The sequence below is a fragment of the Clinocottus analis genome, unplaced genomic scaffold (genome assembly GCF_023055335.1).
Source record: "Clinocottus analis isolate CAN_PGR_092001 unplaced genomic scaffold, fCliAna1.0.p SCAF_14, whole genome shotgun sequence".
Taxonomy (NCBI): Eukaryota; Metazoa; Chordata; class Actinopteri; order Perciformes; family Cottidae; genus Clinocottus; species Clinocottus analis.
The window spans coordinates 5,011,929-5,036,632 of record NW_027175865.1 but is presented as its reverse complement, the minus strand read 5'-3'; the positions used below and the strand labels follow the sequence as shown (position 1 = coordinate 5,036,632).

At 44.9% G+C, this 24,704-nt stretch overlaps 1 protein-coding gene across 4 annotated transcripts in view; it reads left to right on the top strand.

Moving 5' to 3' along the window:
* The window catches only part of rbms3 (RNA binding motif, single stranded interacting protein), a 247,507-nt gene that overhangs the window by 165,973 nt on the left and 56,830 nt on the right, over positions 1 to 24,704 (top strand). For all 4 annotated transcript variants that reach the window (XM_068575458.1, XM_068575461.1, XM_068575460.1 and 1 more), the window contains 2 exons: positions 16,318 to 16,475; positions 21,396 to 21,475. In XM_068575458.1, coding sequence (XP_068431559.1) covers positions 16,318 to 16,475; positions 21,396 to 21,475 — 238 coding nt within the window. The remainder of the gene's footprint in view (positions 1 to 16,317; positions 16,476 to 21,395; positions 21,476 to 24,704) is intronic.

Genomic DNA, 24,704 nt, shown 5'->3' with positions numbered 1-24,704 from the left:
TGTGAGAGACAGAGAGACGGAGGCACGCTCGCAGTTTTTCCTCCCAACCTCCCCCCACGTTAAGGGTAATGAGATGGAGCCGGAGATGGAGAGCTTGAACCTGACAAACGCGCCTCTCTATTAGGCTCGTCGGGCACGTGGCGCAGACTCCGGCGGTCCAAACTAAGTTGTGCAGAGACGGCGGGATTGTGTGGATAATTAAATCCACCTCTGTTGACTTCACGCAGTTCCAGCTCTTTAACTAGATAAACAAAGACCACATACACACACGCTCGATAAATAAAAAAGCACAATAGAGGCAACACTGCCCCCTTTTGACAAGGAGTCCAACTGCAGCGTTTGACAAGGAAGACCCAGCTCTGGTGTGTGTCTTTCCTTCATTAAGCTGCCGGTGCCTGCAGGGAATCTAATACTCTTCCCACGCCACGGCGCACAAACAGCAAACAATCAGGCTGACTTTCAACTGTGACTTTCAGCAGAATGAAACTAGCCTAGCGTCCTGCTCGCCAGCTCTCTCTCTCTCTCTCTCTCTCTCATTCCCTTTCAACTTGGAAGGATAATTTCCTTCTGGCACAGTTTAAATGAAACTTGCCCTCTCACCGATGGAGTCTAACCTTTAATATTCTGGCCCTTGTGTTGGCAAGTGTGTATCCAACTTTCATCATGCGATGTGTATCTCTACCACCCTGTGGCTCCAACCTTCACTCTGAAATGTTTGTGTGTTGCTCTGCCCAAAGCCTGAGCTACTGTCATATGAGGAGATGGAATTTATACTTTGACTCATTACTGTGTATAAACCATAGCTCCAGTCACTCTGCTCTCGCGTATTGCCAAACCTGACATCATACGTTCGGGTATCGTCAGCCTGCGACAGGGCGTTCGGTTCTCGTTATTTGTTTGCCACCGAATGCGTGACTGCGGACCCGGTCCTCAACCATGCCTCCCTACTCTCGAGTGGACTCTCTTCCAGCTGACTTTCCCCTCGCGGAAAAGCCCCACAGCCCCGTCTGCATTCCTTTCCAATTAAGCCGGCATCATCTGATTCCAATTACTCTAATTATAGCAGCCGGGGCTGTTGAGCGAGAGGAGAACGAGAGAGAGGGAGAGAGAGGTGGAGAAAGAGAGTAGAACGTGGCGATCCTTCACACTTAAGAGAGCGGGAATGCATGTGCAGCCGGGCAGCCTGGGGGTAAATACAACAACAACGGTAACCAACAACAAAAAGGGCTTCGCGGCAACAGCTGCAAAGATTTTCGTCAAACACTGCTTGGTAGTGGTGGAAACACATGACCGCGTGATCACGCGGCACACACGCAACAAAGTCAGCCTAATGGAAGGACATTGGTTTATCTGGTAAAAAACATATGGCAAATCCCTCCTCCCTGTCTGAAGTCATGTTTGACACCTGCAGGCCCCTGTAGCAATCTCTGATATCAATACACAGAATGACACCGTTCACACGCTAGCAAGCTGCCAGTGCTGCAGGTCATCTTGATTTGTTTTCACAGCCGACTGATGCCAGGCTGCCGGGCTGCCCTGTTTTTGAAGACTTGTTTGGGAGGGTAAACACATTTCTCTCTCCGCGAGGCTCTCTGATTCCCTTGGTGCCTGTCCGTGTCTCTTCGCCGACTTTCCGCCCGTTGCCTCGACACGATGCAGCTCACAAGTCGTTCGTTGCGTTTGCTTTTCTTTAAACTCCTCGAGCGGATGCATTTCTCACGTCACGTTTTGTACCACACGAACATCATGCAAATAAGTTCCTCTCAAACATGCGTGTACAACTGCACACACACACGAACACACTTCCTGCCGTCATGTCGGGATGAAAGTCTTTTTTTGACAGCTGTGGCATCAAACGGCGGGCCCCGTTAGTGATGCAGACGCTCTCAAATTAAGAGCTCATTAGATGCCGTCCGGATAACACGCTGATGAGCCGAGGCGGTTTGTTGAAGGATTTATAGAGCAGGCTCGTGTCTCCTACTTTACGTTGGGGTGTTTATTGTGCAGTCTTGTGCAATGGGCCTTAACATCGCTGCCTCGGGCGCTGTTTTTTTGTTTTTTTCCAGTCTCATTTCACTGAAGCCTCGTTCACACGCTTGACACAAGCAGGAAGACCCACGCAACTGTAATGACAGTGGCATTGACCACAATGAAGTCCTCCTGGATGGCAATGATTAATGATGGATTCATTATGGAAATGCTGATACCTACAGGGACACATGTGACAGTTAATTATCCGGGGACATAAAGCAGGTGTGGGCATCCGCAGACTGATTCATTTAAAGTCACCTTGCAAGTGGTTTTTCTCTCACTCCCGACCCGCCGTGCCCTCCGGATAAGGTGACCCTCTTCCATCTCGCAGGGTGCTTCTGTTTCCCTCTCTCCGGTTCTCCAGAGTCTAGAGTTCACTCACTCTGTCACGCTGTCATGTGGACACTGATGTCCCCGTCTCTGCTGCCAAGACCCATGACATCTGTCTAGACTTTGTCTATGCTGTTGGCTTACAAACCAGGGACTTCCCTTCCTGATTACCCAGCAGCCATCCCTCATTCTTTCCTTGTGCCCTGCCTCCTGTTATCCTCAGTTTTAGTCACACAAAGATTCCTTCCTCTCCAGTGCAGTTGCATTGTGGTATCGTCGTCATTGTTGTGATGCTCAGGATCAAAGTCAAAGGAGTCACAGGCTTGTGACGTACTTGTTGTTTACCGACGCATATACCTGCTAAAGCAGCCATGACCGGAGTGGCATTGTTCACATATTTGTCTGCGTATCTCTATGACTTTCACACCCGATCGATCATCTTCCTTAAGAATTTTTGATTTTGCACATAAACATGGCGACACTCTAATGAGGTTTTTTTTTTGTATTGTGAATGTTGACATCACAGCAGGGGAAAAAAATCCACCATTGTCTCTTCAAACCTTTCGTCTATTGTTGATGCTGTTTGCGGCTGACTTTGTTTTACATCATTGCTTTTATCATTGAGGATCCATATTGGCGGGATCCCGTTATTGTTTGATTATAGCAGCTGGTCTACATGGCTCCAGACATATTTTTTCTTTACCACCGTGACAAAAATGATAACAACCTTTTCTTAGTTCTAACCATGTATAGTGTTTTTTTCTTCATAAAAACACTAATCTTGTCACTGTATTATTAGCTGCTTATGTCAATTATCTCACAATTTTCTTTCTAATATCTATATGTTGCTGTTAAAAAATCTCCACTCACTACTCACCAACACTACATTTTACAAAGTGACATGTGAACACATCATGATAATGTTGTAATTTACCTTCGCCCAATTCAAATTTTGACTGAACAGAGCCTGAACGCATCATATTGTAGCTGAAAGTTACATTTTGTTGACCATTAGTGGTGCTGCTAACGTTACTAGTTCTCCTGTCAATTGAAACACGGATCGGTTGTAAGTCATTCTTAGGATTGTGTCACCACTGTGGTGTTAACAGGCATATTTACCTCCTTACAAACTCCACCAGAGCTATAATAAAAGTGCTGGGGCAATTTTCACTACGTTTTTATTGCTGCCCTCCAAGCTTCCTTCTCCCGTCTTGCTCTTTCTGCACTCCTCCCCTGTGCCTCCTCTCTTCATGGCCTTACCAACTTCTATGCAAAAGAGCAGACTCCTCTTTCTTTCTCATTTGCTATGTTTATCTCTCTTCCTCCACTCCAATTGTGTCCCCTCCCTCTCCGGAAAGAGGAAGCCCGTGAGGAGAGTTTTCCAAGTTTTCATGGAAAGGGAGTGCTGAAGCCGCTGATCTCTGTGGGACACCCAGGGTGGGTCGTTAGTTTGCTTCCGCTGTATCATTAGTGTCCATAACAAACACATTATCTCCCGCTGCACCAGCCCTCTTCCAGGCCATTTAGGGTGAGAATTAGACTGTAACAAGTAGCCGCCCCCTCTATATAGGTCATCTACTGCTAATGACGCTCTCACTGAAACACACACCGAGGGGATTGGGTTTGGGTTCGGAAACGGACTCTTCTGTTTTTGATGGGTCAACAGAATCACTTAGCAGAGGGAAATAACCACAGAGGGGTGCGTGTGTGTGTGTGTGTGTGTGTGTGTGTGTGTGTGTGTGTGTGTGTGTAATAGTTGCAGGTTAGGAACGATTAAGCTTTTATCACCCTTTGGGGTTTTGGTAGTAGCAGCTGTATGGCTCAAGATGCATTTCCCTTCACTGATTCTTAAGCCTGTAACTACACATACCCCACAAGGAATTGTTGATAATATAAAGTGAGTACATGTATTTTATATTAACTTCGCCAGGGGGTTATACACTCAGTTGTGTGTGTGTGTGTGTGTGTGTGTGTGTGTGTGTGTGTGTGTGTGTGTCAGAACCATTTATTGGTTCATACGTTTTTACATACAATAATTTGTCCTGGCGGGTGGTGCATAACATTTAAACAATAAACACGAGAAATTGGTGAATATTCAATTTAAAATTAAAAGTACAATAGGATATAAGCAGTTTTTTAAAGTGCACAGACAAACAGATCGCAGTACCTCGTCTATAAGCTCACAATCAGCCTAATATGTTGTCGTGTTCATTCATGACTTTATGCTGAAGGACCTCTCGTAGATGCAGCGATACATATTTCTTGAAACCACGTTGTTTTTATTGTTTTGTACCGTCACTGACTTTAGTTTGGACTCTTGTTTCCACTCTGCGTTAAGAATTGATCCTCGCTTGCCTAACAAACGACAAACTGACAACCAACTACAATGAAGCGCCTCCTCTCATGCCGGTAGGAGGCTAGTTGGCAGGTGGGCAGCAGAGTCCTTTGGTGCCTTTGGCTAACAGAGCTAACAGCTAATGGGGCGAGGATAGCTAACGGACTAAACACACAGCAGGACTGACAGTTTCTCTTCAGAGGAAGCGCTAGCTTCAGAGGAAGCGGATTAGCTGCACAGATCAACTGCAGACAGCTGTATCTCTGTGTATCTACAGCGGGAATGATGTGTGAGACATGTGAGCGTATATGAATTGTGTTTTTTCTTTTATTGGGGGAGATTTGCACTCTTTTGAGAGCTCTTTTCTAGTTTGAAGCGTAATTATGTCAAAAAGATGAGCAATAATGCCAGAAAAAATAGTATACAGGATATCCACTTGTTTCTAGTACCTGAATAGACACCAGCATAAATACATTCTTATTTAAAAGGAATATAGGCTGGACCACAGAGACACAGCATAACGCTTAGCAGTCTCACACTTTCTACCTACAGAATATTCAAAGGTCAAACAGATCTTGGCAATTCATGTTTATTCATGCTAACTTTGACTTGTCATAACCATATTGTGTCACGGCCACTGCATCCAGAATGTAAATGAAGGCATATTAACGAGGGCCTCGAGGCAGCTGTCAACACACGGGAAGCAAAAGGGCTCCTTTGTACAATACATTGGTTGACGTGTAATTATGTGGTGATCTGTCAACACTGTCTGGTCCTCTGTCATGTTTCCTATAATGTGTGCATTTTATATTTTATTTTGTTACCATTTTTGCAGCAATCATAAACACATATGGTAGAAGCAAATTTTATTGAGATTGAATTGTTGCATGTTATGAACTGGCAAGCTAGAAATAGTGCTACTTTGCTCGTAGTGTAATGCTATTATATAGTTAGTATTGTCATGTTAACACTTCTTTAAACCAGTATTGATAACCCCTCTTTCTCCACTGATGAATGGACATAAAGACAACATATTGCATTATTCCAAAGAAATGTATTCAACATCTTACTAAACATATTGGGCAGCTATCAGGCAGAAAGTGACATTAATGAGCATTTAATCTGTTCTGGTAAACAATTTAAGAAGCTTGTGTTTAAATGTGCCCGAAAGAACACATTAAAACCATTTATTTAAAATATATATGTATTCAGGAATTAATTGGCTTCTATAAAGTGTGGATGTAATTATTTTTTCTCACAGTTTATTTAAAAACCAGCGGCATCAATAACCTGTGTTTTGTGACAGAAAAGGAGCTAAAGCTCCACATCAGAGTTTTGTAATTGAAAATCATTGCATCAGTTCCACCACTGAACCTGACTGATGTCACATAAATGTTGATTTGTTCTGAGTAGCTTTTCCCGCGCAACACTTCCATTATTGCTTTTTTTATTATTATTATTACTTTTATTGTTGCTGTTTTCCATTGAGAAATAATTCTTTAATATATATTTCAATATTTCCCCGGCTCTCGCCTCCATCGTGTTGTCATTGCTCTGCGCGGATGTGACAGAGCTAAGGCGAGCTATTTCTGCTGCAGTTAGACGTACGACGCTCCCAGCGCACTGTAGTTTCCCATGGCAGCCTTAGTGTTCCCCGGTGAGCAGTGGCACATTAAGGAATAACAAATGAGCCCATGACCCAGGGTGCTTATTCAGGGTGTGTTTGTGCAGCAGCGTATGCCATTTGCTTTGCGCTAGATTCACGAGTGAAAATTGCACTGTGCCTCCATTTGGAGAGCAGGTGATGGAGTGTGGAGAGAAACAAAGAGATTGTCACGCTCCTGGTTTGTGATGATGCTGCACCGCTTTACAAAAGGACCCACACATCCTGCCTGTCATCTTAATGCCAAATCTGGCTTGTCAACACGCCGTGTGTGTCTGCTTTTTTAAACTAGATTGAGCTGCGAGTCGGTGTTATTGCGTGCAGGCGCTCGTGTGTGCTAGAAAGTCTCGGATGCATGCGAGTTCCTTCCTGTCCGTAAAGCGAGATCCTCTGACCTAGCCGGTTTGGTTAACACGTTCGTCACGCAGACATGTGTGTGTGTGTGTGGGGGGGGAAATCACTTAACATCCACAGCTACGTCTCATTTGACTCTTGCATGACGATTTTATGATGCAGTGAACCCCGTGGAGAGCAGCTCTGAGGGTCGCGCGTGTGACGACGCTCTGGTAGCGGCGTGCGTTGAAGGAGACAGACGCTCTGAAGTGGAGAGGAGGGCAAGTGGAGACACAATAGTCACTGTGCAGCATATACAACCAAGAAGACAAGTTCCAAAGCTTTTGTGGTTGCTCCACCAGGAAGGCCCACCTCTTTTTTTCAGGAGATGCAAAAGATCAGCCTCACATTAATTCATTTAAATGCAGATAGGTGGATGTATACACCGTTTTATTTCTACCCCTAAAATAATGTATATTGACCTCGAGCACATAGGGTGTGGGAGGAGCCCTTTAAGGTCTGCGGCGGTCCAGCTCCACTGACTATTACAACACACACCACTTCCCACTGTGCAACCAAAAAACTAAACAATAACAGTATTTTTTTTGTTAAACTATGTACGCTTTTTTTGTTTTTTTTGTTTGAAGAACCATTTTGAGTCGTTGACTAGGTACTTAAACACTGAATGGAATGGAAAGGCCCAACCCTGACATGATTGTCAAGTGGACATTCATCATGAGTGGTGAACAAACAGCGCAAAAGTTTGCGTACGTTGACTCTCCTCGAAATCAACGCGCCCGAACAAAAGTAGCCGTGCGGATTGTTCTTCTTAAAGCATTCATTTCCACAAAGCCGCCGTGGAATGAAACACGACAGTAGAGACCCACTGGCTCTCCGTGGACTTGAGTTACGTTCCTCGTGGGACCGGGGAAATCCTCCACCTAATATCAAAGCCTTGTTTTGGCATACTGCCCCGTACAACAGCTACAGGATGTTGTGTGTTGAGTTTATTCTATCTCATCTCTGCCCAAAGTAAAGGGCCGTGTGCTCTGGGCTCCATGGACGACACGGAGAGAGGAGAATGAGTGTTATCGTGATTTGAAAAAGAGGGTTTGAGCGAAAGAACGAAAGAGGCAGGAGGGAAAAGGAGAAGAGCTCTTTTTCTAGTGCAAGAAGTGATCTGTAACTTTCAGCCCACGGAGATCCTCATGATGGTCAACAGTGGAAATTAAACAGCTCGCCGCCATTTCCTTTTAACACCCCCATCCTCTCATCCAAAACCATCACCTGCACCCTCCGCCTCCACACGATGTCAGCCAGGAGGAATTCAATCTCAGAAATGATATCATGAAAGATGCATAAGACGGAAAAATGCATTTACCCCGGCGACAACACAATGAGCTGTTGTTGCAAACGCCTTAATGGAAAAATATGAAGGTTACGGTGATGAAAATGTATTATGAAACCGGGGAGACATTTGTGAATGAGCACAGCCGAGGACATAACCACAGCTTATGAGGACATTTTTTTATGTTTCTCCAAAGGCGGGATGAATTTGACTTGGAGTCGTCGGGGGAAGCCTCACAAAGAGTATCTGTGCATGCATGTGTGCCGGCCCACTTATACTATGCATGCATGAGTTTTGTCTCCTTTTTGCTGGAGCACAGGGGGAAGGCGGTCGTGCCCGTCCTCCATGTTAATAATGAATTTTTGATATGAGCTCCACATGAAATTTTAATCTCTGGAATATTAGCTCACCGAGGGAGAGACGGAATCAAATCAGGGGGTCGTGATTAAGCGGGTGAAGCGCATATCGACCCATTTAAATTCACATTAACATGGCATCAAAATGTATGAGCCGTGACACTGACGGCAGACGTAATTTAGTGATGTTAAGTCTGTTTTTGCAAAGCAAAGGTATTATCCCTTCATCACACATCTGTAAAAGAGATGCTCCATATGGTCGATGATAATATTAACGGATAGCTGTTTGTTTTTCATCTCCTAAACAAATCTTTTTGAAAATATCAGAAAGAATAATGAAATTCATATATTAACAAGACTTAGCTCTGCAGCCAAAGACCAATGTAGCGTATTCCTCTGCTAACCATTGCTGTCAGAATATTATTAAAAGCAGACCAGTGAGCCACAGTGATTTACTTCATTACAGTGAACATGGGCACTGGAATTATTGTTGATTGAGAGTCAATCTCACATCCACCATTCTGGTGCTGTAAAAACTCACCAAATGTGTGTTAACCAGCCGCTGAAATAAATCCCCAACCAGTGCACTGCTTTCTCCTCAGTAACATTTTCTTTAGAAAATCACAGCACCCTGCTGTATGAGAAAAACAAGAACTTTTTTGCACACACTTTTTAAAGATGAAAGACTTGACAGCTACAGGTCGGCCACAGGCAGCGTAGGGAAGTGCTGATATATGAACTTGGTTGGTTTTCATGAGATTGGTGAACAGTAAGAAAAAGAAACCCTCTTATGATGAGATCAAACTATAGACCCATCGCAGAAGCGGGCCAGGGGTGTAGCGGGCCTGTTCCTAACCCCCTACCTGCATCCCCCTTGCTCTGACCACACCCGTCTTCGATCTCAACCTACATTTTGAGCTCAACTACACAACTGTAAAGTTTTGTGTATTCATACCGGCACGATTATGACACGCAGTACTGATTTATAAAATGGCTTCTGTGGTAGCTCCCGCTAGCTATCTCCAGTACCACGCTGTGCCATGAAGACGTTACCAGCGTCTGGCAAAGATACAGAATAACATCAGCACTCTTTAACTATTCAGTGTTCGAAGCCAAAGTGGTGCTCAATATTTATTTTATGGTAGTGAGCCACGGAAAATAATCCTTCATATTTCTCACCATATCAAAATTCATACGAAGGGTTTGACCTTGAATGCCCTCCATACAGCCCTAGATCCTGCCTGTAGCTTTGCTTGAATGGACATGTAACGGCATGGTTAAATCACACATGTACATACCAAACCCCGCTTTTGTGCCTTATGCCGGATGAATATTTCACCAGCGATGCCAGCAGAGAGTCGGCCCAGCTGAGAGAGTTAGTAAAACAAAGCCCCACCGCTGTGTTAGCAAACTCCGAGGCTCAATAATGTATCACCCTCTTTTGTTCCTTACACAGCATCTATCATCTCAGCATAATACAGAGGAGCGAGAAAGCCGTTTTCCATGAGCAGTAAGAAGACAAAGATTGACTGCGTGTGTGTCTGTGTGTGTAAATCACATGTGTGTGTGTGCGCCTAAGAGATGCAGCGCTGAGCAGGACCGGTGTGCGTAATTATGCGATTGAATGAGTGTAGGTCTTAAAACCTACCTAAACACCTCAGCGCCTCTGGGCCGCGAGGACACACTTAGTTGTCATTGGCTTGGATTGCACTCATGGGAAGAATTCCGTGGCTGAACGATGTGATGTATTAAGCTGCGCTCTGCAGCAACGTATGGTAATTTGTTGGATTTTTATTTAATCAGGTAACATTGTATTCCAGCCAAATGGAACGCTGCATGAGCAAGGTGAACTTCTAATCTTGCTCCTGAGCTTCATATTCCTCTATTTTTATCTTGCGTATCTTGTAAAAAAAACATATTAAAAAAATGATGCTCTTGTTGAGCGTCCTAATGTGAATGAATTGTCTTTGTCTGATATAAAAATGTTTATGACTTTATAGGTGAAAGGTGTTTTTTCCATCATAATCTTTCTAAGTTCCTTGAGAACATCATCTCAGAAACAGGTGGAAAACAGGATACATTTCTCACATTTCTCCCATGGCTTCCAAATCTAACCCAAAATAAACCTTAAAAGCAGTAGGGGTTCATTTAACATACATCAGAAGATCAAGAGAGGGAAATGAAGTCATTTAAAAAACACAATTATCTTTTCCTGGGAGTTGCGAGGCTCTCCATGTTGTATAACGTATCTCATCTTCTCACATCCACTTGAATATAATTACTGGTACAGGTTTAGATACTTGTACTTGTGATATGTGTCACATTTGAATATAACTCCCTCTCAAATCACCACAGGTGTACATGCTAAGGTGATTATAGCAATGCCAGAAATCTTTGAGACAAAAGAACCATGCTTAAATCCTCTCCCACACTGTCTGCCTTCCCAGTACGTCTTCATTCTGAATCTTTAACCTTGCCAATACCCGTTTATCACAGTACCATTAAAGCAATGTTTGACGGTGATTTGGGCTGTTTGTTCAGATGTAATATGGTAATTGAATTGAAAATGGCTGCCCTGAGTGATGGCACCGATCCTCCACCTCACAGCACTTTGTTTCCAGTAGAAGGTTTGAATCAGGAAAGAACTGACCAATCGCATTCAACGAAGTGTATTCTTAGGCGTGGTCACCCCTGATTAATACAGGATTGATCATTTTAAAAGAAGGCTGCTCTTTGTATGCAGCAACATACTAAATGTAATTCCCCCCAGAAAACTCCCACCAGGAAGCCTTGTGTGCATCGTGCCTACTGCAGCTGGGCTCAGTATCTCCTGCAAGCGGCTGCATCGGCGGACAGCTGTGATGAGGACACGCTGTGATGTAAAGCCTCGGACGTGAAGGCGAGCGTCACGGAGGGGCTGACTCACTGACTGGCAGAGTGTTGAGCGTGTTGACAACAGCCTCTACAAAGTGGTGTGATGCTGCCGTCCGCTCATCAGTAGCAACACTAGATGCGGAGGCGCTCATCAAAGGGCAGTGAGCTGCTCCGCCTGTTCTCTGACCAGCTGACCAGCCGGCTGTTAGAACGAGGCCTCCTTTGTACTTGCTTACCTTTTTGACTTTGAATCCTCCGGCTCTTCACAAATCACACTTTTGAAGTGAACTGAAGCGCTTGTACGCTTCTCTCTTCTCCAACTCCCCCGCTTCTCCTTCCCTCTTCTCCGTCGGCCCGCTTGTCTCCTGAATGCTTTTCTGCAGACTCAGGCTCCCACGGCAAGATCTGAGTGCAGATCCTCGAACAAGATCCAAGAGGCACAGGGAACGCGTCCTCTGGCATCTCCACACAGCGACTACGGCCTCCACGCAGTTTCTTCCGCCGACCAGACAGCACAGAGCCCCCGTTGTCTTCTCAATTAATTGAGCTCCTTCGGGGCTCAATTAACAGGCCAGAGGGGCATTAGCCAATCTAACATCTTGAGTCAGCTGAACGGATGAAGAGGAGAAGAGAAAGAAGGGTGGTGGAGATGGCAATGACGGGGTAAGAAGCACAAGGATGTCTAAGGGTCGCTCAAGAAATGAAAAGTGTTGACATGAAGATCGAGAAAGAGAGGCTATTGAGAGGTCAGCGGTGTAAAAGGAGAGAAAAAGAAAGACAGAATGGCGTGAAGGGAATGTGGCATGAGGGCAGCTCCGAGCCTCAACGTGGAGTTAGATGGCGTGCACCCGGTCAAGACAACATATCTCTCCATCGAACTTTTGTTGTCTGTTTAATGGATACAGCCCTGAGAGCCCCATGGGCGGAACGTAAGACTTCTAACGGCTGACGTCTCTTTTCCCTCAAGCGTTGTCAAAGGCAACACGGGCTCCCTTTAATGTGTTATATCTGCCTGTCATGTCAGCTGTCTTCCTCTGCGGCTTTCTCTTTCCTACCTTTTCCCTCTTTCACCTTCTGCACTGTGATCTTTAACTCCTATTTTCTCTTCTTCCCTTTACTTTTTTTTTTTTTTTTTGCTTAACCCAGATCACCGCCCTCTTAAAAAAAAAAAAAAAGGAAAAATGTTCCTCTCTGCTAATACTCCCGCCTCCCCCGTAGCATGGTAATGTTCTCAGAAATTACAGTGAGGTAAACAGAGCAGGCTGTCGAAATGAAATAACAGCTACAGGGCTGTCAGCTCCAGCGAGTGGGCCATCCGTCAGCGCGAAATGACACGTCGCCCGCCAACCCTCCCCCTCCTCTGTCACACACACAGTCGGGTTCCTCCTGTCCTCCTGGTGGCAAGGTGAAGGAATTATGCTCATGAATGGCGCTGCGCAGCCTGGAGCTTTTCCATTAGCCTTCGTCGACACCGGTCAATGGCGAGGGGACTGACACGAACGCCCTCACACACTCACACACACACACGCGACACACACAAAGCAAAAAAAGAAACGGGCACAGCTTTGCACTGTATAGATTCGATGGAACAAAACGCACATGCATAATTACTGGAATATGGAGACACACACACGCTGTAATTACCGTTTCGTTCATAGCCTGACAGCACAGCATGTGCGCAGGCTGACATTAAAGGAAATTAAATCTCCTTGTGGAATGGAGCAGGCCCATCTCACCTCCCGTCAGAATGCTCCCAATTTCCACTCCCCCACCGTAACCTTCTCATCTGGGTATTTAGAGCTTTGTGGTGCGGAACGTCATCAAAGAGGAAACTTAGCGAGGCGGCCGTGCGTAGATGAGGCCTCCCCGCGCTAATCCCCCAGCAAACGGAGCCCTCTGCTATTAGCCCACGCACACAAATTACCTCTTCGCGTCCCGTCGCACTCCTTTCGGCGCGTGTACCGTCACATGCTCCTGGGAGATGGTGCTTTCATTCAAAAGCAGGCGCTCGCACACACACACACACACACACACACACACACATTCTCGTATCGTTGGCTTAACCCAGTGACTGAGTCAGTCAGTTAATTCTTTGATCCAGACCTCCTTCCTGCATTGCAATACGCAGCCTGTTTGACAGAATCCTGAAAAGCATCGCCTCACATAACTGATGAAACTCAGAGGGAAGCACAGCTGCACAGCCACACACACCAAAGGGACTTAGAGAGTGACACATGTGCGGTATTTTTCATTTTGTTTTATTCTTTTTTTTAACAGGCAGATTTAATTAAGCCTCATTCACTGCCAAATCCTGTGTTATAGAAACTCTTGTGAGCTCTTTCTGCGGCACGTAAATGTGACAAACCTGCAGAGGAGGGGAGCAGTGCCGTTACCCACAAAGTTGGGTAATTGAGTTCCTGGTTAAAGGAGGAAGAGCTGCGGTTTTTCACATCGGGCATCGGCTTTCTCCCAAAGGCTTTAATCAGATCAAACGTGTCCTGTCAGATAAGACAGCTAATTAATCAGGGGAGGGACCCGTCTTCTCCTCTGACAGATGGAGAGATGGAGGCAGGACGCCGGCGGAGGCTCTTCCTCTCCTCTTCCTTAACCTCTTCCTCCGTCGTCAACGGAGAGGAAAAGAAGACGGAGTGAGACGGAGTGAGACGGTGTCGCCTCTGGCGAAGTACAGAGAGTCTGTAAAGATTCTCAAAGACAGTGTTTACATGCAGGCGGCAACTGAAGTATCTCCACAACCCCCGACTGAGAAGAAGACAGACTTCTGTGCTGAAGTTGCTGTTTACAGTACTGCATATGCGAGAAAAGATCACTGAAAATTTTTGTTTCTGATCTTTTTGAGGCATTTATTTGTTGCTGAATCAACTGAAATCAAAGTAGTGCTAAACAAGTATTCATGTGGTTTTGGAATAAAATACAGTGTTACAGTTATGTGCATATTGTTAATGTTCTTTGGGTAAAAAGTCAGTTAGTTCTTCAACTTGACCTTACTTACATTGTTTTGACAACACTTTGATGAGGACTGTGCCCACACAAACGTGAGACTGTTTAAGTGTTTTATATTAAGTGAAGATGCATGTGTTTGGAAAGTAGTGAGCATATAGCTGGTTAAATTACACTTTAATTATACTGCACAAGAACAACTAAAATTCAAGATAAGTACATATCATTTTGTGGGTGAAGTATTCCTTTAAAGGTAATAAGACTATTGCCAGAACCACTTTATAATATGGATTATCATTCCTTAATTGTAATACATGTATGTCTTGCTAAATTATTCTCATATGCAATTGTTATTCAGGATAGATAGTAGCTAGTAGCCTTTCTTACTATTACATAAGACCCCACCATCACACAGATATTGCCTTTCTAAATGGCGATGTTCCTTTCAAAGCCCCCCTACTCACCCTTTGCTTCCATTATTGATGTAACTGGATTAACATTCTGCGTGAGAGCACAGCCTACTTTTCATTCATTGCATTAAATACATACATTTCCAGTGCAGTTCACAAAGGCCGCCTCAAGTCACCCATTTTAAATTATCTAAAACATCCACATCTATTAATTATCTTTAAGTGGAATGTATTCTTTTGACTGACTCTTAATTCATGAATAGATGCTACAAGATGAATCCTCTGCAAATACCATTGAAAGGACGTAGATAGAAATCCATGAAAAATGTTGCAGTATTGCTCGTCATATTACGCTGGCCAGAGCGTGGATGCCTTTTGTTAGCTTTAACCTACTGGTCCTGATGAAAGGTTTGGAGGTGTGGATGTTGGATAAAGAGGTGATGTGATGAATGAGAGCTGGTGACAGATTGGAATCAGGCTGCCTGATTGGATAGTTTTCTGACTAACTGGATGGGTTGAATGCAATTTGATATGTTGGAAAAGAACGTGCTGACGTGCATAGAGCATCAGAAAGATACACGATTAGAGATAAGGATGAGATAATGTCGTTTCATGTTTAATTCGGTGGATAGATGGTTGCCTTTTGTGGCGACTGCGTGGCACAGTGACTGATTGACTGGTGGGATTGAGGCTGTTGTTTCCAGCTGCTCTACTGTAGAGCTCACAGGGCCCTCTGATACCTCCGGCACAACCCACCAACAGCTGTGCAGCTTCACCTAGCTAGCAGCAGCCCCTGGGCACAACAAGGAAAACGCTGCTGTACAATTCTCACTACACAGCTTTTCACTCTCTCGTCCTCGTTCTATTCCTCGTTCGACATAAATGTACAAAGAGTGGAATTTTCCAACACGTCATCACTCACAACGTTAAATACCAATGCTTGGTCAGCGCGCCATTGCGGCTGACACTGTCGAACAGAGGCACCCTTTAATGTCTGTGTGATAACTTCAATGGAAACCTATCTGCATTAGACGGGCAGAGAAACTGATGTAGTTAAAAGAGGGAGAAGTCTGTGTAGAGAGGATGTCAGGGTCGATGGATGGGTCAAACAGAGAAAGACTCTCTGAAACCAAGTCAACATCGACATATTTTACTTTACTTTTTAATGTATCTAACTGACCCCACGTAGATGACTCTCGGCTGTATTTTTTCTTTTAATTTTGCTGTGTTCAGGAAGTGTCTGGGTGTTTCTTTGCCATTTAGCTCTGCCCCTGCTTCCAGCTGTCACTCATTGGCCTACATGTAGCGCAATACTCTGCTATAAACTTGCACTGTCATCATACTTTCCGCTCACACAAATCCACCAGGTAGCCTACACACTATCTGTCTCACACATGCAGCCAGAGGCACAGCGAACCATGGGTGCATTCATATGGCATGTGAGCAGTTCATTGGCCTTCATAAGGCTAAACGTCCTGCGAGTCCGGCCAGAGTTTGGTTCCACTGTTGGCAGCATTGCGACCTGTTACGTGACGATCCACGACACAGAGCTGATGCATATTTCATGATTCCTACACTTGTTGGTGATACATTATTTCTCATTTTTTCCTCTCCTTCCCCTCACCCTCTCCTCTCCTCTATCCGTCCTCCCCCTACTATTCTAACTCCTGGCCCTGCAGCAACAGGAGCAGGACCCCACCAACCTGTACATCTCCAACCTACCGGTGTCTATGGATGAGCAGGAGCTGGAGAACATGCTGAAGCCTCTGGGTCACGTCATCTCCACGAGGATACTGAGGGATGCCAACGGGGTCAGCAGAGGAGTCGGCTTCGCCAGGTACACAAAAGTGTAAAGGATTATCGGATATGTGTCCTCCCACTTTGGTCAAATTTGAATTCCATACTCACTGGACATATTTGTTGTGGTTTTGTGTTCCTGCCATTCGGGTAATCTGTGGATGCTGCAGCAGTACCAATGAATAATTTGCAAATGGACAGAGTGAAGTGCACACGAATTGACCCATGTACGTAAACATGCACTGGCATAAAGGCACACACTTGTACTTACTATGTGCATACACACATTCACTCTGAAAAGACCTTTAGACAAAGATGATTGATTTGAGAGTTTGTCTGCCAGTGGATGAGTTTGTCTTTGTTCATGTCTGTGCATCAAAGCGTGTGTGCTTCTGTGTATGAGCACACGTGAAATACATGCCTTAGATATAAAGGTGTTCACAAGAACCCTACAGGGTTCCTCAACTTGTCCGCATAGGAGAACCTCTAAGAGACCTTTCTATGGTGTAATGGTTCCACCAAAACCCTCTCAAAGAGTGCTAACAAGAATCCGTCCACTGAGAGCACTGTTATATGCCAAGAGTTTCATCTCGACCCACCCAGGGAGTTCTTCCAGTTACCCTTTCATATCCCAACAGTTTCATCTAGAACCCACCCGGGGAGGTTCTGTAGAGATCCATTTCATGTTTGGAACTTTTAGCATCCATGCTTTCAACAAACCTTGACAAACTATTTTTTTCCAAGAAGGGTTTTGCAGAAGCAAATAGTTCTGCACAGAACCTCAGCCCTGACTCTCTGAGGTCCACGGCCGCTGCGAAGCGGGATATGATGTTTTCACAATGTTTCTATTCAGGAAGAACCAATTCGGAACCCCTCTGCGAAAGCCCAAGCATCCATCAGTACACCAATGGGTGATTGGGCCTATACATTCTCACATACCTGCAATTTACCCCTCATCCAGAGTAGCCGAGCTGCTATATTTCCACTACCAATCCAAACACTGTACGGTTTATTACTTTTTCTACTTAGAAAAGTTTCCACTTCAGCTTGTTAATCCCCCAAAGTCATAAACCGCTCTGTCCTTGTCCTCGGCAGTAGCCAACAGGCTCTCATTCCTCTCCACACATTCCTCCCTTGTTTACCCAGAGGAGGCCACATAGCCACCATCTTGCAGGGATTTTTCTTAATCACTTGCTCTGGCTGAACTCGTCTCCTATTCCCCGCTCTATTACCGAGGTTTACAGCAGGTCAGACGAGCACAAACGCACACAAACAGGCACTTCCGCACAAATATGAGCATATGCACGGACTGGCCTCAGCGCATGTGAGTGCATGTGCACATGTGCACGTTACACCAACACACACATTGGTGAGCAGACTCTCACACGTACGCACACAGACAGGCAGGCGGCCTCCTGCAGACCAACAAGCAGAGCACAGCAACAACCTGCCACAGGCCACCTGTTCATGCAGCCCTCAGTGGGGGAACCGAGACATGATGGAAAAGAGAGGAGAGAGGGACAGGAGTGTGAAACAGGGGCCAGGTAAAAAATAACTAATCATAGAGGTTATTATAAAAGAGAAAGATAAGGTGATGGGAAGGAGAAGCCAGTATGAGACAGAGGAAGATTGAGGACTAGAAAGTGAAACAAGCGAGTATGGGCGCCTGGAAGAAAATGTGAGGAGTGAACGATTGGCGTTTGGTTGGATATGGAGTAAAAAAAAAAAAAAAAAAGTAAAAGATAGAGGTACAGAAGGTTTTATTGTGTAAGTGCAGATCAGAAAAAGAAGCCAGAAAGAGATTCGGGCACAGAAGAAATCAATGTGTTTTATGAATTGTGGAGCTCCCGTGAGCTGTGTCAACAGACAGACAGACAGACAGCTGCTGAGGGGTTGGGCCATGAGGGGCATTAGAGAGAGTAAACTGAGCTAAGTGTTTGTGGGCCGATCCATTACTGTTATCAGAGCCCATTACTCCAGCCCCGGTGCTAATCATTGCAGACAGCAGCACCTGATGCCATTAAGCGGCAGCACACAGAGAAAAGCCGGGCTGCCCCTCCGCCTACCTGACTGAACGGCTACCCCGAAGGTCGGTCGACAGTCTGGCCGACCGGTTTGTTGCCTTATTTACTCCTCGTCTACCCACCTGCTTTTCTGTCTGACTATACCTACTTGAAAGAGTGAAGGAGAGACGGCGTTGAGGAGGAGGCAAGCACTGAATAGCTAGAGGGCGTGTGAGGAGGACGATAAAGAGCGCTGGAGAATAGCGAGGGCGGGCTGAGCATCAACGCGTCCAGTCAAGAGAATCACTTGAAACTCTAGAGAACGGGTGATGGGTTCAACCTGATTGTCGGCCATTTTCTAAAGATGGACAGCAAAAAAAAAAAAGAATATTTTTTATGTGGGGGGAATATGCAGTACAAAGCCACATAAATCATTATTTCACTCAGCACTAAGTGGAGTGTGCGCTGTGTATGGGGTTGTTAGGCTTTAGTAAAAGAGAACAAAAGCGATAAAGAGGTTAGCTCCTCTCTGTGTCACCTTCTGAAGAGAAAGCATTATGGAAGGGTTATTGGCATGTTTGTGAAACTGTGTTGTGTGTGTGTGTGTGTGGACATGGATTAGGAGCTTTATTGGCATGAGTCCTGCATCACTTAACAATATTGAGTAAAAAATATAATGCACACACACAACAAGTTATGAGATAGTGTACACGACATGGGATAAAATAATCAAACTCTTGAATAAAGTGAGAAATATAGATCACACACAAGGTCAAGTATCATAATACTTTGTATTGATGGCCATTTGTGAGGAAATGGTCTCCACCTCTTTTGTTACAGCAGAATAGTTTAATATCACGTAGAACTGAATATTAATTATAATATTACCAATTCATGCCTGCTTGTGTATTTAATTTCAGAGGTCTCATTTCTTTTATGAAATGAAAATGTACATAATAACTCAAATCTAAAAATATCAGACCATACCCAGCCTTCATATACAGAGTATTTTAAATCAGATGAATGGATGTTTTTACTAATCTAGTTTCTGGTGCTCGCGATGTGTTGAAGGCCAGTTGTGATCAGCTGATTCACACTAGCTGCTTACGGTATTTTCAGTCTTCCCAAACACATGGGGTGCAGAGGGTAAATAAAAGATGGTGTGTGTGTGTGTGGGTGTGTGTGTGGGTGTGTGTGTGTGTGTGTGTGTGTGTGTGTGTGTGTGTGTGAGTGTGTGTGTGTGGCAGAGGGACAGTGAGAGATGGATGATGCCAGGAAGTGTGAAAAATTACATATTCTAAAAAGAGAAGTAGCGAGAAGAAAAGAAAGAAAGCTGTTGATGTGGATCACAGAGAAGCAAACGGACGGGAATAAAAGGAGGGCACTCAAAGTGAGAGAGATGGAGCAGAAAAGAGAGAGAGAGAGAGAGAAAAACAGTGAAAGATGGAGGAAAAAACCAAGGTTGAAAGACCTGGAGGAATGAGAGAGACGTCAAAAGGAAGAGGTGCAGACGGGTCGGGAGTAAGATGGATGTGACGGAGAGAGCGGGACGAAGAAGCTATGGTAAAAAAAAAAATAAAAGAAGGATGACGGTAGAGATGGAAGAAGCATGAGAGAGACAGAGGACAGAGAAGTGAGAGGCTGACAGCATGATATGAGAATTCTTGGATGTGAAACCGAATAAAGAATGAAAATGTGGAAAGCAATGAATTCTGCACATTCCAAGGGCCTATTACCATAAGCATAAGCGTAGCAATCACTCAAGCCTGCATTTAGAATCCCATTTTAATATGAGTCCTTTGTGAGTAATCTGCGCGGTAACGTGTACACCGGCTGCAAATTCATGCACGGGGCTGTGTTTTGAATGTTGCTGTAATAACATTTTACACAGACGTTCATGTCCCACTGAGGATGAGGTCCTCAACTTCTCCTCCAGAGCCAATATGAGACGGGCGTTTTTTCCTTTTTTTGTGAAATGTCTCCTCACAAAATCGATGGATTGTCACAAAATTCGGTACGCACATTCCTGTTCCCCCTAGGATGACTTGTAATAACTTTGGTGATCCCCTGACCTTTCATGTCAAAACATCCATCCATCCAACGCTTAAATTATTGACTGAATACCTGCAAAACCAAATTCCCTCTACATTGTATGTGTGTGTGAGGGTTATTGGCTTCTGTGTGCTTCTGATGTGAGAGATCAGAGCCCTTCTGCTGGGTCAGCTGTTCAGGCTTTTTGAGAGGGGAGGGGAGAGGAGAGGAGGAGGGTACAAGTGAGTCAGCTTCCTGTTCACTCTCTCTCACGCTCTCCTACTCCGTAAATCAGAGTTATCACTATTCATAACCGCGACATTCCCACCTCCACCCCCACTCCCCTCCCCCCTTCTACTTCATCTTCTAAATCCCTGCATTTCCTTTCGCCTGTTCCTTTCTCTGCATTTATGATGAACTTCTGACTCATCACGTTCCCCAGCAACTCTGGGTAGTGTCACAATTCTTTTTTTTTTTATTAGATTTAATTTTAGAACAAACAGAGTGATACTACCCAGCCAGCATGACACAGTCTAGTGGGTGACTCCTTGTTGTTGTATATGTGTCATCGGTGGCAGCAAAGTTGAGTTGATTACGACTGCAGCACTGCTGTCAGCCGGTCTGAGACTCACCGCGATATATTTTGGTTTATGAGCGGTTTCGTGGTGTGGATGAGAGCTAAAGCGTGTCTCCTGTCGGAGGTATTCTTATCTGTTTGTGATGGTTTAAGAGTGTGCCGTGCCATAAAGAAACCATACATTTGTACCACAAAGAAGTTATATATTTACCACAAGCACTCCCGTTGTGTCATCATTTAGTGTCATGGTTAAGCGCTTTTATTTCTCAGGAAGCACTATCAGCCTGCGCCGTAGATGGACAGCGAGTGTTTTTAAATGACATCCAATGTATCACTTTTTTTGTTGCAGGATGGAGTCCACAGAGAAATGTGAAGTAGTGATACAGCATTTCAATGGCAAATACCTGAAAACCCCGCCAGGCATTCCAGGTGAGTCTCCCGTCCTTTGCTTTACATTGTTCTTGCATCACCCCTTTCCTTTCTTTCTCGGAAAATCATCACCCCTTCGCTGTGAGAAGACCTCCTTTCTAATTCAATTATGGTAATTTCTCCTCTCGGATCCGCGGGACAGCTTGATAGATTGTGCACACCGTTGTTTCTGACACCTGAAGCTAGCTGTCGTGGCTATGTGGTTGAATAGCTGACAATTCTGTAGGTATCCTTCCTCTCTCTCTCTTCCTCTCTCTGTCACCATCTCTTTCTCTCCCTGGAGCCGCCGCCGCTGCTGCAGGCGGAAACTTCTCGGCCAGGAGAAAACCCTCTTAATATTCACACTCACGCCTCTGTGCTGTTCTTTGCAATCTACTTAAGAGCTTGCACTCTCCCCTCGTTCCTCTCCTGCTCTTGCTCTCCGTAGCCGTGTCCTCTCGCCTTCCTATCTTTCTTCTCTGCAGTCACCCTAGACAGTGGAGCAAGCTGGCCAAGGAGAAAACAAGCAGGGGAAAAGAGGGCGAAAAAAAGAACGTCTCAAAACCGAGACAAGGATGAACCACGCTGTGTGTTCGCACAGCGATGTGTCTTTTTATTCGGGGTCCAAAGTGGCATCACTGTCCCAAAAAGTTTAGAACAAAAAGAGACATTGGAAATACTGCAAACAGAGCAAGTCTCTGAGGGAGCTGGGGTGACAAGAGGTGTGAGCACAAAGGGAAAGCAAGGTGGAAGGAGAGCAAAGATATAAAAGACGGAAAGGCCAGGATGAAGAAAAAAACATGCCGCCAAAGCAGTTTTTGGGGCCAGGTGCTGCGGCGCTCGACGCCTCCCATGCGTCCCAGCAGGACGTGAGGGCCAGTCAGGGCAATACCAATGAGATCTGCTTCACCCCAGTGGCAATTTTATTAACAATACGCACACCTGCAACCAGCTGGACTGAAAACAGACCCATAAATCGCTCCTCCACTATACAGTAATATCTCAGAGAGACTGGATTTAGAATCTCCCACATATGCTCCGCCACTGCATAGCCAGCAGCCATTAAAGGCAAGGTGAGTGGTTATATTGAAGTTGAGCCGTAATAGGAAACCTTTAAAGCTGTAATATCAGACTGACCTTCCCCTTTAAGGGTCCATCTCCCGGCCGCTCAGGCTTTATTATTGTTAATGGGTTGTTCAGGCTTGTGCCAAGCATGAAGATTTACCGCCCCGATCGAGGAAATCCTTCTGTGGAATTAAGAATAGTTAAGTTTACAAGGTCTGCTCCGGTCTGGTGCTACTATGGTCCCTCCAAAAGGGTCCATGAAATCTCTCCTTTCCCTCCATGGATGCTTGAATGTGTACACACACCGGACTCTGACTGTCAAAGCTGTTATTGTTCCTTGCGTTGTTGCTGTTTGTGATGTAAGGATATGCATATGATAATCTAATCAAATTCGTTTTTACAACTTGGGTCTAATTTTGGTAGTTTTGGTAACTATTTCTGTCAGTATCACTTATGTGTACTTAACAAATTGACTCTTAGTATTTGGAAACCTGATTTTGGAGACCAGATTTGTCTGACTATATACTTCTTGCCCGGCCTGGATGGTTTTTAGCAAAGGAACATTAATTCCAAAACAACAAAACTGATTTAAAAGTTATTGTTTAACGACACGCTCACACCAACCCTGTTTGTTTGGGTTAGTGTGAACGCCACACTCTGGTCTGAAACTATTCAAACTAATTACAGGAAGCATAACGTATTTGTGTCCCATCATTGGTTAAAAAAAAGCTTGCTTTGCTTTGTTTCGGCAACTGGGGAAGTAGAAGCTTATTAGACTGTTGAGTCGTGCATGAAGACGTATGAGGAGCCAACTGTACGGCCAATAAAGGAACCGTATTTCCACCACATGACTTTAGTTCGCATTGTTTTGGACCTATTGAATGTCAACAATGTGTCATCTTTGCGTGGGTCCGATTCTAAAGCCGTACCCTAAGTCGACATGTATCGGTACGCTTCGGATATTCTCTTTTTGAATACTGAAAGATAAAAAAAAGCCCTTTCTGTCAACCCTCTGATATTTTTCCCAAAGTTTTCAATCCATAAGACTTTTCTTCCTCTTTCTGACAATGTCCATGTTGAGTTGATGTCCGCTAAATGAAACTCTCTGGAGATTCCTCTGTTATCAAACTCAGATGGTCCTCTGGGGCCTTTTCTGTTTTTCACACAGCCAGCGAATATGTATTTATGTGTGTGACCACAAGTGTGCACGTTATGTGCTCTGTATTCATTCAAGCCCATTCAAATGTATGCATTTTGATGCTGGAACACACACGTTGTGTATTAGTGTGCAGTGTGTGTGTCTGTGTGTGCATGTGTGTGTGTCATTTTGGGGGTATTTCCCAAGAGCCCCTTGCTATGCAGGCCAGCTTCTTCATCCATCCTGCTTTGACAGTTCAGCGGCAACCCTCCGCCCCAGGGGGGCCCTCGGCACATGCAGCACAGCAGGAGCGTGCATGTGTATACTTGTGTGACAGCCATGACTACTACACCCTGTGAGCCTTGACACATGCACACTCACACACACACAAACCACATAAGCACAAATATAGTCATGCACCACTAACTTTGACCTGGATAGAATGTCAACATCCATATAATGCTAATGAGATTCCTTTTTTTCCCTCCATTTAGCTTTTGAAACATAGTCCACAAAGTTACTGTGGTTGCACACGCACACATACAGACACACACACACACACACACACACACACACACATACACCACAACACTCTCAGCATGCATGCATGCACACATGCACAGCCTCTTCTCGATGTACCGCGCTTGCTCACCAATCCTCTCAAGCCCGTATATGACAAGCCTCTGCATTTCCAGCGTAGCTACTCAATCACATCGTGTCAAGACGTGAGCGTGCGTGTGTGCATATGTGTGTGTGTTTGTGTGTGTGTGTGTGTCTGATGGAGGTTGGTCTTATAGCTGCCCTCTTCTACTTATGTGTGTCCAGTGGCAATAGGAAAGGATATAGAGTTGTAGCCTCACTGTCCCAAACCAGGAAGCAAATATCTGGACTCAGGTCATCTGTTAAATTCAACTGACCATGGGGAAGATAAATGGAAACGAAGTCACCACGTTGGCAGGAAGTTACCATTGAGACGCAGATGCTGCCACCGCACAGGGAGGAGATACACAGGATTGCAGAGATGCTAGCAGATGGCAGCTAATGGCG